Consider the following 16,584-nt stretch of genomic DNA (forward strand, 5'->3'; position numbering starts at 1 on the left):
TATACCAGCAAATTTTTAAATTTGATTCCAAAATCCTAATCGTTAATCTAAATTGTGAGCAACAGTGGTACCAGCACTGATCCTTGTGGAATGCAACTGTCACCTTCTGCTGTTCCGAGTAGCTATCCTTTACTCCTACCTACTTTTTGCTTTCTGTCTTGAGCCAGCGAGCTAATTATTCTGCTAACTGTCCCTTGGCTCTGTATGGTCTGACCTTATTCATTAGTCTATTAAATGGCACCTTATTAAAGGACTTTTGGAAATCTAGATAAATTACATCAGCCTTGCCTACTCTCTCCATTACCTTTTCAAGGATTCAATGAGGTTGCTTAAACAAAACTTTCCCTTTTGAGATCCATGCTATTTCTTATATTTTTGGTTTCTAAGTGTTCTATTTTCTTCTTTAATAGGGTTTCCATTATTCTTCCTATTAGATTTTGCATTGAATTATTTGGTGAGGATTTTGCACTTTAGCAATTGCTAGCCCACAGTATTTCTGTCTGTTAAAATGAACAAGCAGAAAATCCTACCCTGTATTTAACCAAGTGCTTAATTCACCAGCCCAACCATATTCTTGTGCTAGTAAGCACATTCAATTTATCTCTGAGTGAAAGAAATCAGATACCCCAGCTTCTTCTGTACCTCAATACTATACCTCTATGCACATACCTGCTACATACAAGCAGGTGCCCAATCTATAAGAAACTGCGGCATCTATTGTGTGCAGGGAGTGAAATCTGGTTGATATGAACATTGTAGCATTGTTTAATACACAGGCTAAGTAATTCCAACACCAGCAGAAAGAAATGAGGTTGAAGCCATTGGAAGAGTGCAAAAAAACACAACATACACTTGCCTTTCAAATCGCTCAGTACCTAACTGGCGCTTCGCCATATCTAACTCTGTTTCAAGCATTGCTGCCTTGCTCCTCAGCTGAGAAATTTCACGGGATTGAGATGCCCTGTCAAACACAATGTTAAATATTTAAACCATGAACATGGCTTTCAGGAAGAAAGATGTCAAATCTGGAGTCCTTAAGTCAATGTTCTCGAGTATATTTACTAAAACAGTGTTTATAATCTGACTGACTTTCAAAGCCAGAGCCCCTGCTATAGAAAAAAAGAGAATGAGCAATCCAATTGTGGGTAGGCTAGTTTCTTCCTGTTGTGTAACATCAATAAAACATTTTCTGCATCTACTAAGTTACTGGAAAGCACATTTACTGACTTGACATAATCTATTTTTCAATGAACAATCGATGTATGTTTATGTGGTCAAGCTGTTACATCACAACAATTTCAAATTAATCAATGCAGCAGTAGATGTGTACAGGTGTGATTATCAATGCTAGTAAGGTAGTAATATGCTCTACAAGTTGCCCACTTGCTGGACTGATGGCTTGGAAGCTGTCTACCCTTAGGAGCTATCACAGAGATGCTGAAATATCTGCTCTTTGTCTCTGGAATACCAACTGGGTAGAATTACAATGATTCAGAAGATAAATATACCACCAAGAATACCACAGACACAGTGGAATGTGTCATGAAAAATTGTTTCCATTTACTTAGGTTACACCAATGACATCAGCATCAGCAAAATGTGCAACAACCTTGTCTTGTGACCTTCTCATAGCCTTGTGCACTGACCTTTGTGGTGATCAGCAACATTTTGATTTTTCTTTAAATGAATAAACCTTCCCAACAGATGAGAAGACGAATGCTATGATGAATATTTTGAGAGAAATGGGAACTACATCTGCATTTCCTGATTTCAGAAGGCTTATTTTCTTTGGTCCTGATTGGCAAAATTACCGTTAAGCACTTAGAAATCATTTGTTTAAGTTTCCTCTCATGGTGTGGCGCTGTGCAAAATCCACCAATAATGTTTGATATCTGGTCTATGGTGAGTTTCCTGGTTTGCAGAGTAGAAAGGCGGAACAATTGGTGTCAATAACCTAGGGCAATTGGGGTGGGTGAGAAAAAAATAAGCCACCAAGGTTATCATCAATGACTTCTGCTGGAAAGTGCATGTGTCAGGATGTCCTGAAGACATGAAGATTTAGATCATTGTGACGAGTTGAATGGCTTATTGCCCAGGTTCCAAGATTAAGACAGACCACTTGCTAATGGAATCATACCCAAGCACAGTTGCAATTTTCACAAGAGAAAGAAGAGAGAGAGAGGGAAAAACTTGTTCTTACTTAGAAAACTATAGCGGTCAAGCTTGTATTTGAAAAGGAGTGCTAAGTGTTAGGTACTGCACATAGAATAAAGAACGGGTCGATGTTAGTAATGCACGAATGGTGATGATACACCCAGCAATGAAGTTGAATTTTATGTTCAATATGTTCAAATGCTGTGAGGCAGCAACCAATCAAGGTATGAAGAAACTTGAACTATATGGTAAGAAACAGCAGTGACCCTGAGCTGAATTTCTAACCCCTTTTATTTTCCATCATTAAAGCCACAACTTGGTTGACCTACCATCTTCCATCCAATTCCAATTTTGTTGCCATTATTCCAGATTTCACTAAATTCAGTTCAGTCATCACTACTGGCCCGTCATGTTTTGATTTTCAAATTCACATCCTTATGCTCAAATCCTTCTTTCATGGTTCTTCCCTACCGCCCCCCCCACTCATCTCTATAACCCACCAGAGCTCCAAAACCCTTCATTACCTCTGCCTTCCTACATTGGCTTCTTCTGCATCTCCTGCTTCTTTTACCCTTCCATTGGTGTTCCTGCCTTCAGTCATCTAGGTCCTAAACTCAGGAATTTCCCCCCTAAGCTTCCATGCCTCTCTAACTTTAAGATGCTCCTTAAAACCTGCCTCTTTGGCCAAGCTTTTAGTCACCCATCCTAATAACTCATTCTTTGGTTCTGTTTCAATTTTGTCTAATTAAGTGCCTTGCGACATTTTAAAGGTGCTGTTTAAGTGACTACATAATATTTGTAAGTAACTCATTGTACGTCAAGTACTTTGAGTATATGAGAAAAGTGGTAAGGTGCTATTCAGAAGCACGTTCTTTTTTTCATTACCTTATTTTTCTCAGGAAAAGATCTTCAGGAGGTTCCATTACTAATTATTTGGGCTTGTTTCATTACGACAAAATAGATTAAGTGGAGATTTTATAGAGGTGCTCAAAATCATAAGGGATTTTGAAAGGATAAATTGAGAAAATCTATGTTCTCTAATAAGTTAGTAACAAGAGGGCATAAACATAAGATCACAACCAAAAGAATTCACTTGGTAGTATAGAATTTGAATATTGCTGAAATGAGAGACATGTTGCTGAGATTTACATCTTGCAATCATCAGGACAAATGCAAGAATGCCAAATTTCAAACAATCACAACAATTTATACTACAGGAGAAAAGGGTGTTGACTGGTTGGCAAGTGTACTCTGATTGGCAATAGCAATGCCTCAGCAACTTGTCTCTTTTTAGCAACACCAAAAGAATTAAGATACTAGCATTTTTTTTGTTACTCAGAGATAGGAGATGAATATTTGGAAAGAAAAAACTAAAATGGGAGAAAGCCAGGGGTATGGAGCTAAGTGGGTATCTCTTTCAGTGACATCACAAGTGTCATGGGCTGAATGATCATCTGTGCAATAACATTTTGTGATTTTGCCTTTTGATCCCCCAAAGATAATCAAGTTCAGAGTATTAATCCATCTCATGTTTCTAAAATTTAGTGCCAAGCCAGCCACCTTGCTCCTGTCTTCTCACACTCTAACCCCATAAGTACCCAGGACCATCATGTATGACACTGTCCCCATTGCTTCTTTCACTGAACTGATCATAAGCAAGAACTGATTAATAAGGTGAGAAGCATATCAGGAAGACTCACTTAACAAAAAAAATTCTAATCATCAAAAAGATTCACCTGTTACACATGCAGATTATCAGTGCAAAGCACATATAAATGCAGTACTTACAGTTTGCTGTCAGCTAAGGAAAGCTTATCTTTAAAGAGCTGAATTTCAGTCTCTTTCTCTTGAGTGACCATTTGGCTTTGGAACTTTTTCTCCCGATTCGATGCCAACAAAGATTCCAGATTTTTTATTGAAGTTCTCTCACTTGAAAGCTGATTTCTTAAGAGCTCTATTTCAGAACGGGCTGATTCAAGCTCATTTAGAACCTTATAAAAGCAAAATAAACACTGTTGCATTTTTGAAAAACAAGGTACTACGCTCAGTGAACAATGCGGCTATTTTACAATTTTGGCTAAAAGCTAAAACCCTAAATGTTTTGAGTTATGGTGGAAGATGGTGTTTACTGTTCTATTAACATTTCCAACAATTACAGGTTAAACTACCTATTGAAGTAGGATAAAAGAAACTTTGACCCATGAGCAACCTTACTAAAGATGATAGCAGCTAACAAAGTTTCCTTTATGGATGCTATTTTCAGTATAAGTTTTCTGGAATTAGCCCTTAATGCATTGTGGACGAGCTTTATAGGGCTGCTGGTGTCAGAGTTGATAACCAATCTAACATTGAAATTTATAGGTTAACATGTAACAAATTTGAATCTCACTTTGAGGTGATTGGCTACAGAGTTAGCTGTTAGTAGGTCAGGTGCCATTTTCTTCAATATGGCTCCAACCTTCAAAATAGATGGGAGAGTTTGAAAAAAGCAAGGAAAATGTACAAAATGAAAACACAAAAAAACTCAAGGATAAAAGAAGTTCAATCCAGCAAACCTCACTCCTTTGATACCCTACGCTAGTGTGAATTAAATAGGTATAAAGTAAAATTAATGTAAGAAAAATAAAAGAAAATGAGGAAGGTACACTGAAACACGAGAGAGGAAAGAAAACCTTGTGGGCAGATATATTAGTTACTAAAAATTAAAATTGTAATAGAAATGTCTATTTTAACTGCGTGGAGTTAATGGTTGGTATCACCACTGGAAATGGACCGAGGCAGCAGAAGCTCAGCCCCAGGCAGACCTTGCCGTGCCCTGAATTACTTTTCTTGGTTGGGGTCAGCCATGAATGCAAGGTGGTCTGCTCTCCAGGAGGGAGTGCATTACTGCCAGGGAGAAAAAAGCTTGCTACCATGGTCCCTAAAATGAGGAGGAGTAATTTTAAAGGCACACAAGCTCCGAATAAAGAGAAAAAAATCCTGAAACACTTTGTGATGGACTCCAAATTAACTCAAACTGGTATTTGAAGGGTTTGGGGTAAAGAGAGCAGGCTAAAGTAGCAGAAGGAAATTGGCTAGAGCCCCAACCATCACTATTCTGATCAACATATACATTTTGTGGAGCAGCTAACATCAATGGCAGAGAGGGGAGGGGACAGAGGCACAAGATAGGAATAAATGAGTGGCTAATTTTAAGGGCAGGGATTTGTCCCATTTTCCTCTGATCAACACACTCCAGTTGCAAATATTTGAAGGATTCCAGCCCAATATCACAGTGCTAAGTTCATTCATGATATCAGAGTTGTTTTGGATGCTCCACAGAGATTGGAATGGAATAGAGATGCTAGGGGACTGGAGCTGTACAATTCCAGATTTGTCCAAGCCAACAGGGAGGAGACAGAATAAAAGTCCTTTTCTCAAAGTTCTTTTTCCAACAGTGGGAAGAGAAAAAAAAAAGTGACTGGCAATGACTTTAGCACCTTCTTGCATTCCTTGGGAACAGAGTTACAAGCTGGGTACAAAATTGGCTCAGTGGCAGGAAACAAATGGTAATTGTTGACGGGTGTTTTTATGACTGGAAGGCTGTTTCCAGTGGGGTTCCACAGGGCTCAGTACTAGGTTCCCTGCTTTTTGTGGTATATATTATTGATTTGGATGTAAATATTGGAGGAATGACCAAGAGGTTTGCAGACTACACAAAAATTGGCCGCACGGTAGATAGCAAGAAGGATTGCCGTAGGCTGCAGGAAAAAATCAATGGGCTGGTCAGGTGGGCAGCAAAGTGGCAAATGGAATTCAACCCAGAGAAGTGAGAGGTTTGACCTTCCCAAATGCAACACAAGGCTAAGGATTACACAATAAATGGGAGGATGCTGAGAGGAGTAGAGAAGGTGAGAGACCTTGGAGTGAATGTCCACAGATTCCTGAAGGTAGCAGGACAGGTTGGTAAGGTGGTTAAGAAGATGGAATCCTTTCATTTATTAGCCGAGGCATAGAATATAAGAGCAGGGAGGTTATGCTGGAACTATGTAAAATATTAGTTAGACCACAACTTGAGTAGTGTGTGCAGTTCTGGTCAGCTCATCACAGAAAGGATGTAATTGCATTAGAGAGGGTACAGAGGAGATTTACAAGGATGTTGCCAGGACTGGAAACTTGCAGTTATGAGGAAAGATTGGATAGGCTGAGGTTGTTCTCCTTGGAACAGAAGAGGCTGAAGGGAGATTTGATGCAATGTGCAAAATTGTGAGGGGCCAGGGTAGAGTGGATGGGAAGGGCCTATTTACTTTAGCAGAGAGATCAGTGACTAGGGGGTATAGATTTAAAGTGAACGGTAGAAAAATTAGAGGGCAGGTGAGAAAAAACCTTTTCACCAAGAGGGTTTTGGGGTCTGGAACTCACTACCTGAAAGAGTATAAGAAGCAGTAACCCTTAACTCATTTAAAAGGTATCTGGATATGCACCTCAAGTGCTGTAACCTGAACGGACTAAATGCTACAAAATGGGATTAGGCTGGTGGCTTGTTCCTCAGCCAGCGCAGAACGATGGGCCAAGTGGCCTCTTTCTGTGCTGTAAACTTTAAATGATTCTATAATGCCATTGCTTGTTTGGTATCATACACGTGGCCAAATGAAGCTTAAAAAGAGGGGCTTGACTTTTCTATACAAACTTCAATATGAACAACTGCTTCATGCACGAGTGCCAATTTTCAACAGTGGATAATTTGGCCTCAATATTAACCTCCCCATGACAGGTGGGAATCCAACTCACAGCACACTCATTGCTGCCTTTTGTACAGCAGCCGATTTTGGGGTACTAAGTGTCATGCCATGGAGTGGGAGGGAGGAGGGGAAACGTTTAATTAAAAAATTGAAATTGGCTCCTGCAGTGCAATTAAGAGGCCAATTTGAATTTGTTGCTGTTGTTCCCATGGTTTGGGAAACAGAGTGGGCACTGCTGGCTGCCCAATGTTAGGGCCTCTCTCAGCACTGCTCACAGATCAGGAGGAGTAGGAGTTCTCACCACAGGCTTCTCAAGGAAGCCTCCCCAACCCCTAGCCCTCCCAATCACAGACCACCATGCTCAGCAAACACCAGGCACTATCCACAGAGGTCCCCAGTGTTGGCCTCCTGCTACTATTGAACTATCCTACCCATCAGCCAAGTTAGTCAACTGGCCACTTGCCTGGCAGAAAATGGGCCTACAAAATATTCAGGTCAGTAAGACCTTTGTGATCCAGACCTTAGGGGTTCTTTGGCTGTTTCAAACAGAAACATAGAAAATAGGATCCTTCAGCCCTTCAAGCCTGCTCTGCCATTCAATATGATCACGGATAATCCTCTATCTCAACACCAAACTCCCACACTCTCCCCTATACCCCTTGATGCCTTTAGTCCAGAAATCTATCTATTTCCTTCAGAAATATATTCAGTGACTTGGCCTCCACAGCCTTCTGTGGGAGAGAATTCCACAGGTTCACCACCCTCTGAGTGAAGAAGTTTCTCCTCATCTCAGTCCTAAATGGTCTACCCTGTATCCTGAGACTATGACCCCTTGTTCTGGACCCCTCAACCTGAGGAAACATCATCCCTGTATCCAGTCTGTCCAGCCTGTCAGAATTTTATATGTTTCAGTGAGATCCCCTCTCATTCTTCTAAACTCCAGTAAAGGAATACAGGCCTAATCAGCCCAATCTCTCCTCATCAGGCAATCCTGCCATTCGAGGAATCAGTCTGGTGAACCTTCGCTGCACACCCTCAATGGCAAGTATATCCTCTCTTAGGTAAGGAGACCAAAACTGCACACAATACTCCAGGTGTGGTCTCACCAAGGTCCTGTACAGCTGCAGTAAGACATCCTTGCTCCGTACTCAAGTTCTCTCACAATGAAGGCCAACATACCATTTGCCTTCCTAACTGCTTGCTGCACCTGCATGCTTGCTTTCAGTGATTGGTGTACAAGGACACCCAGGTCCCTTTGTGCATCAACATTTCCCAATCTGTTTTTCCTACCGAACTGGATAACTTCACACTTATTCATATTATACTGCATCTGCCATGTATTTGTCCACTCACTCAACCTGTCTAAATCACCTTGAAGCCTCTTAATGCCCTCCTCATCACTCACATTCCCACCAAGTTTCACGTCATCAGCAAACTTGGAAATATTACATTTTTGGTTCCCTCATCCAAATCATTGATATATATTGTGAATAATAGCACTGTTCACTGCAGTACCCCACTAGTCACAGTCTGCCACTTCGAGAAAGGCCTATTTATTCCTACTCTGTTTCTTGTCTGCTAACCAATTCTCAATCCATGCCAATATAATTACCCCCAATTCCATGTGCTTTAATTTTACATACTAACCTCTTATGTGGGACTTTATCAAAAGCCTTATGAAAATCACCCACACCATCCCCACCTCTCCGTAAACATTGAGGCTTTTATTTCCATAAAGATAAATTTCAGGTTAGCAGCAACTTGACCAACTGCATTCCAACCTATTAGTTTGGTAATAAGACAACAAGTGAAAGCATATAATCTGCTCCAGGTTTTGCAGATAACCTGAAGAACTCTGCATACCTGGTCCATAACTGACTACTACTTGAGAGCCACACTGACAAAACTAAAGTATTGCTTAAAGAATTCTTATTTTTCCATTCTACATACTTGCTCCATCTCCTTGTTTTTGTTGGCCACCTGCCTCATCATCATCTCTTTGTTAGAATCCAGCTTCAAACAGAGTTCTTGAGTGGATGTGAGGTCAGTGAGGGCTGTGCTCTTTTCACTTTGGACCTGCCGAAGTTCATCTTCCAGCTTCATTATCAACTTATTAAGTGAGCAGACCTGGGCTTTATATGCATTCCTAGCAGCCTCTTGCTACAGAGAAAATCCATTTTTACAAGTTAAAAAATTTGGGAAAATTAAACTGCAGAAGAAGAAATCTTAGGAAAAAATTATTCCTTGGTGAAATTACATGAAAATACACTCAAAATTAGAAAATAGATGAATTCTATTCTCCTACTTTGGTTTTGGAAACAAACTTAGAACTGTTTTTGTTAATGAACAGTCAACTAACTATAGTTGATGTTAAATGACAGATTCACAAAAAAGTTTTATGTTCACCTTCTTAAGATTTGCATCTCTATATTGTAAAGCATCCACTAACAGCAGAAGGTTTGCTTGTCACAATAAATGACGGATTATAAATTCACCAGTTCTTACCTCCTCAATTTCTTTTTCAAATGAGTTAACTTTTTCACACATCCTGCGGTTCTCTGCTTTCGCAGTAACAAGCTCCAGCTGAACTGAATTGAATTCGCCCTCTATTTGGCGAGCTTTCAATTCCCAGGTCTCCGTTTGTGCACTAGTTCTACGACACTGCTCCATCAGATTAAAATTCTCATTTTCCTAATAGGCATACAAAATAATCAATCCACCAAAAATCACAACCAATTTTTTTTAAAGGCGGCTATGACACATTACACCTGTAGCCTGAACATCAATTTTGCATGACAATATTTTGCTACTTTAGCCGTCATAGGTCAGAGTTTATATAATATGTTAAGGTAATCAATTAAAGCATGGCTGCACCTGGAACCAAGAAAGCACCAGCAAGTGTGTACCTCCTTCCTGCCACCACAACACTCACTGGCATCATGACATCCCTATGCCCACTTTCAAACAACAAGTCCCCCTGATTCATGTCTAGTCTGCTCAGCCTATGACCCCCAAAAAGGAATTACCTCAGTCCTGTCAATATATCATGCTATCCAAATACATAGGCATGCAAGACTCTGCGCACACCACATCATCTGCAATACAGCCTGTCAATTTTTTCACAACTCAATAAATCTAGGAAAGTCTGGTCTTGCTAATAGCCATTTCTCACTTCTGAAATTTCTTCTTTCCAAAATTCCTCCATTGAATTAATTTATCAAAAGAAAATGGCATTTGGGAATAATGGTTTAAACTGGGAGAAAAATATTGAACAGCTTCTTGACAGTGTTTGGTGCTTCCCTAGCAATTTTCCTTCACTAGATTAATCAGTCCTTGTAAAAAAAAAGACTTGCTGCATTACTGTAGCACCTTTCATGACCTCAGGGTATCCCCAAGTTCTTTACAACCAGTGGAGTACTTAGTCACTGATGTAATGTGTATAATGTTGTAATGTGTAATGTTTATTGAGGTGTTTAGGCTATTAATGAGAAAATTAAGTACCATTCTACAAACCAAAATTATGTCACTGGAGGCTAGATTATGGCAGCACTGGGCTGAACAAATGGGAAGATTCTTTTGTATCATCAATGACATGGATAGAGATATAGGATTGGCTCATAGATTTACTCTGTTAGCCAAGCAAGCAACATATTTTGGGTATGAGAAGAAAACTAAATAAGGTGTTAGTCATTAACAAGTTAATTACTTTCTGCCCTACAACTAATATAGACATTTATGAAGGAAGAATGCAGGCCTCGAGAGTGGTCAGGTCTGGAGAAATGCCCTTCTCCCCAATAAGCGTGATTTCACTTGTCTTCATTAATAATTTTCTTCCCTTTCATTTCTCCTGGAGCATAGACCTTTGGCTTTGGTACAGCTCCGTGGGTTTTCACCTGTAATATGCTCAAGTGGCCTTTGTTCACAACTCAGCACAGAAAGTGAGCATTAGGATGCTAAATCTATCACAAGGAGCAACAATTGTAATCTAATCCTGTCAACATCAGATATTCATACACATGCACTTCAGGGGTCCTTAAAGAGCAATCAAAGTTGGGAACCACGGCCATGCAGACAATTTTCCCCTCCCCAACCAGGAAGTTAAGAAGCTAAAATGACATTTTTATTTGGGGCACAAATCGGGTGAGCAATTTACCTCTATGATATTGTCATCATGATGCCAAGACCCATTTCCATTTACCTGACAGGCTTCCCAATGGCTTTGGAAATTGGACAGCCTGCCATATGACCTGCACAATTTCTGGCACGCTTCCTGAGTCACACAAAGTGGGGATAAACCTCTAAAAGCAAGGCTACATTCCCAGCTTTTATTTTTGCTGAAAGAATGCTCAAAATATTTTGGCAGCACGGATGAGTAGAAAGATTGCCCCCAGATTTCAGTTACTTTTCTGGAGGTCCTGGTGGGGGACATCAGAGCAATATGGAGTAACTGCTCAGAAGTCAGAGGCTGCAGTAGCACCCCCACAGCAAGCAGTTACATTCTAAAATGATTTTCTTTTTGGACGCTACTAGACATTTTGTTTGCTTACAAATTATGCTCAGCCCTTTCTTCTCACTTTCACTCACTACTCTCTCTAAAAGCCTTTGCAGTTTCCCTTCAGAGACGGCAATAAAGTTGCAACCTCCAACTAATAATCCAGGAAGGTCTTTAATCTCTCTAAGAATATTTTTGCAATACAAATTGAATAAATCTGGGGAGAAAACACACCCCTGCCTGACCCTTCTTTTATTCTCCCCAAAATTGTTTAGGTCCTTCTCAATTTTTACTGTTGCAGCTTGTTCCCAATTAAGATTTCTTATCACTAAGAGTCCTGCCATCAAGGTCAAGAGACTCTAACATGCTCATCAGCTCTTCATGTTTGACCTTATCAAATGCCTTACTATAATCAATAAAACACAAAGTAAGAACAGCAATAAATTAGATGGAAAACAATAAAGCCAAAGGCCAAATGAAATAGTCACCAAACAAATTAAAAGTTTAGAAGACTTTGGAATAGACAAACTGACTCTCATCTTTAATGACGTTTACTACATAGGAGAAATCCCAGAAGACTTAAGTAAATCAATATTTATTGCGCTCCCTAAAAAGCCCAGAGCAATTGAATGTGAACTCCATTGCACTCAGTCTGAGCAGTCACATTACTAAGAGCCTTCTTCAAATACTGATGAGTAGGGCCAGGAGCAAGATAAAGCCAGAAATTTCAGCTCTTCTATATTGTTTTGTAGAAGGTAGAGGAATGAGAAATGCTGTTTTTAATGGTACGCAAGCTATCAGAAAAAGCCAAAGAGATGAAAAAAGATGTATTCTCCCCCACTACTTTCAACAATTCCTCCCTCCGTCATAACCTTCAGCGTACAATTACAAGGGGCAGAATTATGCCTTGGCGAGCGGGCTCGGCGGGGGTGGTCGGGAAGTCGAGGATTAAGGGAGGTAGTGTGTGTGAAGGGGGGAGGGGGGGGTGGAGGAGCGGGGTGCATGGTTGAGGGAAGGTAGGATAGTGGAGTTAAGGCCACAATTAGATCAACCATAATCTCACTGAATGGCATAGCAGGCTTAAGGAGCCAAATAGCCTGCTCCTGCTCCTATGCTCCCTTTACATAACACACTAACAGCTTCTCAAGGGCAATTAGAGATGGGCAACAAATGCTGGCCTTGCCAACAATACTCACATCCCATGAATGAACGGAAAAAAAAAAAATCTTCTTGCATTCCAACACTTGTGCATGCACCAACATCTCTCACACCACTCCCCCCTACACACACCTGGTTTAACATCATCATCTACTCAGCTTCATTCCATCTTGCTTCTTTTCCACTTCCTGACATAGAATGGTTACAGCACAGAATAAAGCCATTTGGTCCATCATGTCATGATGGCTCATTGCCTTAGTAACAGTTGCAGGATAAATATGCTGTGACAGTTTTCTGGTTACTTTTTACAAACTTGCATTTTCTTGTATCCATGGTGGAACAAGGTGATGGAGATATTGTTGGACTGGTAGCCTCTTCTTTTCACAAATGCTGTGGACTGGTGTTCTGGTACCCGAATGGCAACATGCTTGCAATCAATGATGCTAGGGAAACCGGGCACTACTGAAAAACCCCCAAGCTCTCTCCTGCTAATTATTGACATATGAGATATGGTGACTAGGAAATCGGTGACCTCTTTAATGCGGCTATATACTGCAGCTTGGGATTTATGGCTAATATTCCATCCCACAGAATGGAAGGAGCGTGTGCCAAGAAGTTAAGAGCTGTGATGACTTTGACAGCCACCAGCAATACATTCCCCTATTCCAATATGCAGCGGGTCATGTTACAGGCTGCAGAGATCTGAAACACTTTGCCTGAAGAAGCACAGCGTCCTGATGCACTGCTCCAGGTAGTTTCAAAATGACCACCCAGGCTGTAGCCTGTGCGTTGGATATGGTCATCCACTAGCAGTCCCCCTCACCTGATGTCTTCTGAGAAGCCCAGTTACTTTTGGCGCTGATTCTTGAAGTTACAGCTGCAGCTGCTCCTTTTCCTCCTGTTCCAAGTGCTCTTCCATCCAAATGAAACCAGCAATAAATAACACCCAAAATCAGCACAGAAAGCCTCGGCTAAGATCAGGAAAACAAGTTGCAAAAGAAGTGATCTTGATCGAATAAACCTGCAGCTGCATGACCCTTTAAGTACTCTTTCAGTGACTCTGAGACCAAAACCACAGGTTTTACTGGAGGGTCAGACACTGGATGGGGTCTTCTGCTAGCTTTATCTAAAATGGTGCTGGGGTGACAATTGTATTGCAGGATCTAAATTTTAGTATATTCACAAAGCTCCCGCCTGCCTGTTGTAAATACCTGGCCCAATTCCAGAATTTGCTTGATTTAAATGGTGGCAGGCAGACGCACATCAGGAACACACCAATAAATACCCAAGCAGAATTTTAACCAACTGCCTTGTCCACCCTGTTCCCATCTGGTGGACAGGGTTAAAACTGGATATTAACTATAGCACTCTTAATAACAGTCCAGAAAAGATTAATCCACCTGAAGCAAACAGGGATTAAATGTAGGATCTGAATGGACATACTTGCAGAGCAACTGGGAAAGCTATATTTTGTCACTGACCTTGCCACTAAGCATATTTTCCACCTTGGATATCTCAGAGATGTAATCCTGGACTTTGATCTTCAAGTCTTTATTCTCTTGAATACATTCTTCCAGTTTACGGTTCACTGACTATAACAAATAAGATATGCATAGACTGAAACATATCAGACCTATAAATTGACAAAATTACATGTTTACTGCTGGTCATTTATCTAGAAAATCCCTTTGAAGTTTTACAATGTGATTTGTGCACATGGACACTGAATCTCTTTGCCCCTTCACAGCTCTCATCTCTCACCATTAGGGAAATATTCTGATTTGTCATATTTGGATCAAAGTGGATGATCTCACACATCCCCACAACGAACTCCAGATTCAAAGCTTCACCCATTCATTGGGCTGGATTATACCAAAGGCTTTGGGACTCCGATATCAGAACCCATTGTGGGTCCCAAGCCTGACTAGCCAGCACCACACTCTCTGACGTAATCTTCCAAGAGATGGTGTCCTAATTAGCTGCTTCCATGCTCAGCATCCTATTAAGGAGGCAGTGGCTCCTCAGCTGCTGGCCCAATTGGGTGTGGAGGGCGCTGCTGAAGCAGATCTGAGACTGTGACCAATTTTCCATGTCAATGAGAAGCAAAATGGGGTGTGGTTGATCCCTAACCAGCACTGAAAATGAAAACTACCTCCAGGGAATGAAGTTCAAGTTTACTGTTCAAAAAATGAGGGCTTAGTGTCCGGAACCATTACTGATAGTTGAAGAAAGAAGCAGCAACAGGATAGAGGGGGGATAGTAGGGGAGTAGGAAGTGAAACAAAGGGCAGGGGTGGAGAGGGAAGAAGAACGCAGAGTAGAAGAGGAGTGAGGGGTAAGCAATTGCAGGGAATATCTCAGTTTGTGAGGTGAAGTGGAGTGGTGCAGCTAGAAAAACACCTTGCATGAAGTGCACTAAAAGTGCCTTCGGGGTGGGAGAGAAAGACGTCAGAGTAAGGTGGAGAGGGAGGGGATATTAGGGAATGGGGGTGGGGTTAATTCTCAGGGAAGGGCCAGTCTAATCAACAGCTACCATGCCAGAAGAGTCTTAGCAGTGGTCAGACTCAGCCCAGAGCTGGAATGAATATAGACATCATGGGTGGCAAATCATGATTATCAAGAGAGCAGGAGTGGGTCTGATTATTTTGGCTGGGGTGGCCAGAGCAGACTGAACACGGATGGCAGAGCAAGAAAGAGGGTGACTTTGGATGGGCCAACCAGTATAAACGGAGTAGTGTATGCCAGTTTGGAGACTGGAAGGGGAATGGGCTGAGAGTGTCAGAATACACCAAAATTCTTTCGAGTTATCAACAGTCACAGATTACAACTCTTTTGAGTACAATCACAGTTCTTGGTTTCCGGGAGTGGGACACGAACCCACAACCCTCTGATTCAAAGGCGAGGGTGCTATGAACTGAGCCACAGCTGGTCAGTAAAACTAATAAACTAAAGTTAAAAGTGATTAAATTAATGACAATCCATAATTAATACAATTCCAACACTTAAAAAGATGTACAGACAGCTTAAATATTGCTAAAGGGCAATCCTTTGCCAGAGCACAGAGCTGCAATCAAACTCAAACAACTAGTACAGACTAGCAACTAATGTTATAGCACCATCTAATGTCACACGTTAATAACATTAAAAATACCTATTGCAGCACCTGATGTAATCAAACAGGCCTAGAAATTTAATGGCAGCACAAGAATTTCTCAGGGGCTAAACAAGTGCCTAAGTGTCCAATCTGACAAATGCACGCATTTATCCCCAGCTGCAAGTGCAACGCACATCATATTGGAAAAAAAGAGAAAAAAAAAATCACCACCTAGAGTCTCCCCTGCAACAGTCTGAAATTAAGCCACTCTGTTTGCAACCTTGGTGTCACATTTGATACCGAGATAATTTTCCATCACAAAGGCCACAGCCTGATTTCGTCCCCGAATCAACTCATCTGCTGCTGAAACCCTAATTCATGTCTTTATTATCTCCAAACTTCACTATTTCAACACACCCCTCCCTGCTGGTCTCCCACGTTCTATCCTGCATAAATTTGAGGTCAACTAAAACTCTGCTGCCCATGTCTTAACTTGCATCAAGTCCCATTCCCCTATCATCCTTGTTCTCACTGACCTATTTTGGCTCCCAATCAAGCAACATCTTGATTTTAAAATTCTCATCCTCGTTTTCAAATCCTTCCATGACCTCACCCTTCCCTATCTCTGTAATCTTCTTCAGGCCTACAACCCTCTAAGATATTTGCGCTTCTCAAATTCTGGCCTCTTGTATACCCCCAATTTTAAATGACTATTTTTTTTTTGAAAAATATGCTTTATTCATAAAATATCTGAAAGAACATTACAAAACATTTCTAAATCACCATCACAAAAAGTGCAATCAGATTCAACTTTTATACATGGATCACGAGGTGCTTCAATACAATCAATTAATATTACAGTCATTTCAATATCATTACAGTCAGACAGTGCAATGGTATTGGAGTTACCAACATACATCTTGTTGTACTCTGAGGTGCTTCAATACAATTAGTATTCAATGCATA

General features: G+C 40.8%; 1 protein-coding gene across 1 annotated transcript in view; it reads right to left on the reverse strand.

Moving 5' to 3' along the window:
• Nucleotides 1-777: 777 nt before the first annotated feature.
• Nucleotides 778-16,584, reverse strand: part of LOC144683102 (testis-specific gene 10 protein-like) — a 92,696-nt gene continuing 76,889 nt past the window's right edge. Inside the window, exons 11-15 of the mRNA XM_078546119.1 lie at nucleotides 14,007-14,117; nucleotides 9,381-9,566; nucleotides 8,826-9,035; nucleotides 3,943-4,145; nucleotides 778-961 (exon numbers count right to left, since the gene is read on the reverse strand). Of these exons, the coding sequence (XP_078402245.1) occupies nucleotides 778-961; nucleotides 3,943-4,145; nucleotides 8,826-9,035; nucleotides 9,381-9,566; nucleotides 14,007-14,117 (894 nt within the window). The remainder of the gene's footprint in view (nucleotides 962-3,942; nucleotides 4,146-8,825; nucleotides 9,036-9,380; nucleotides 9,567-14,006; nucleotides 14,118-16,584) is intronic.

The sequence above is a fragment of the Cetorhinus maximus genome, chromosome 7, assembly GCF_964194155.1.
Source record: "Cetorhinus maximus chromosome 7, sCetMax3.hap1.1, whole genome shotgun sequence".
Taxonomy (NCBI): domain Eukaryota; kingdom Metazoa; phylum Chordata; class Chondrichthyes; order Lamniformes; family Cetorhinidae; genus Cetorhinus; species Cetorhinus maximus.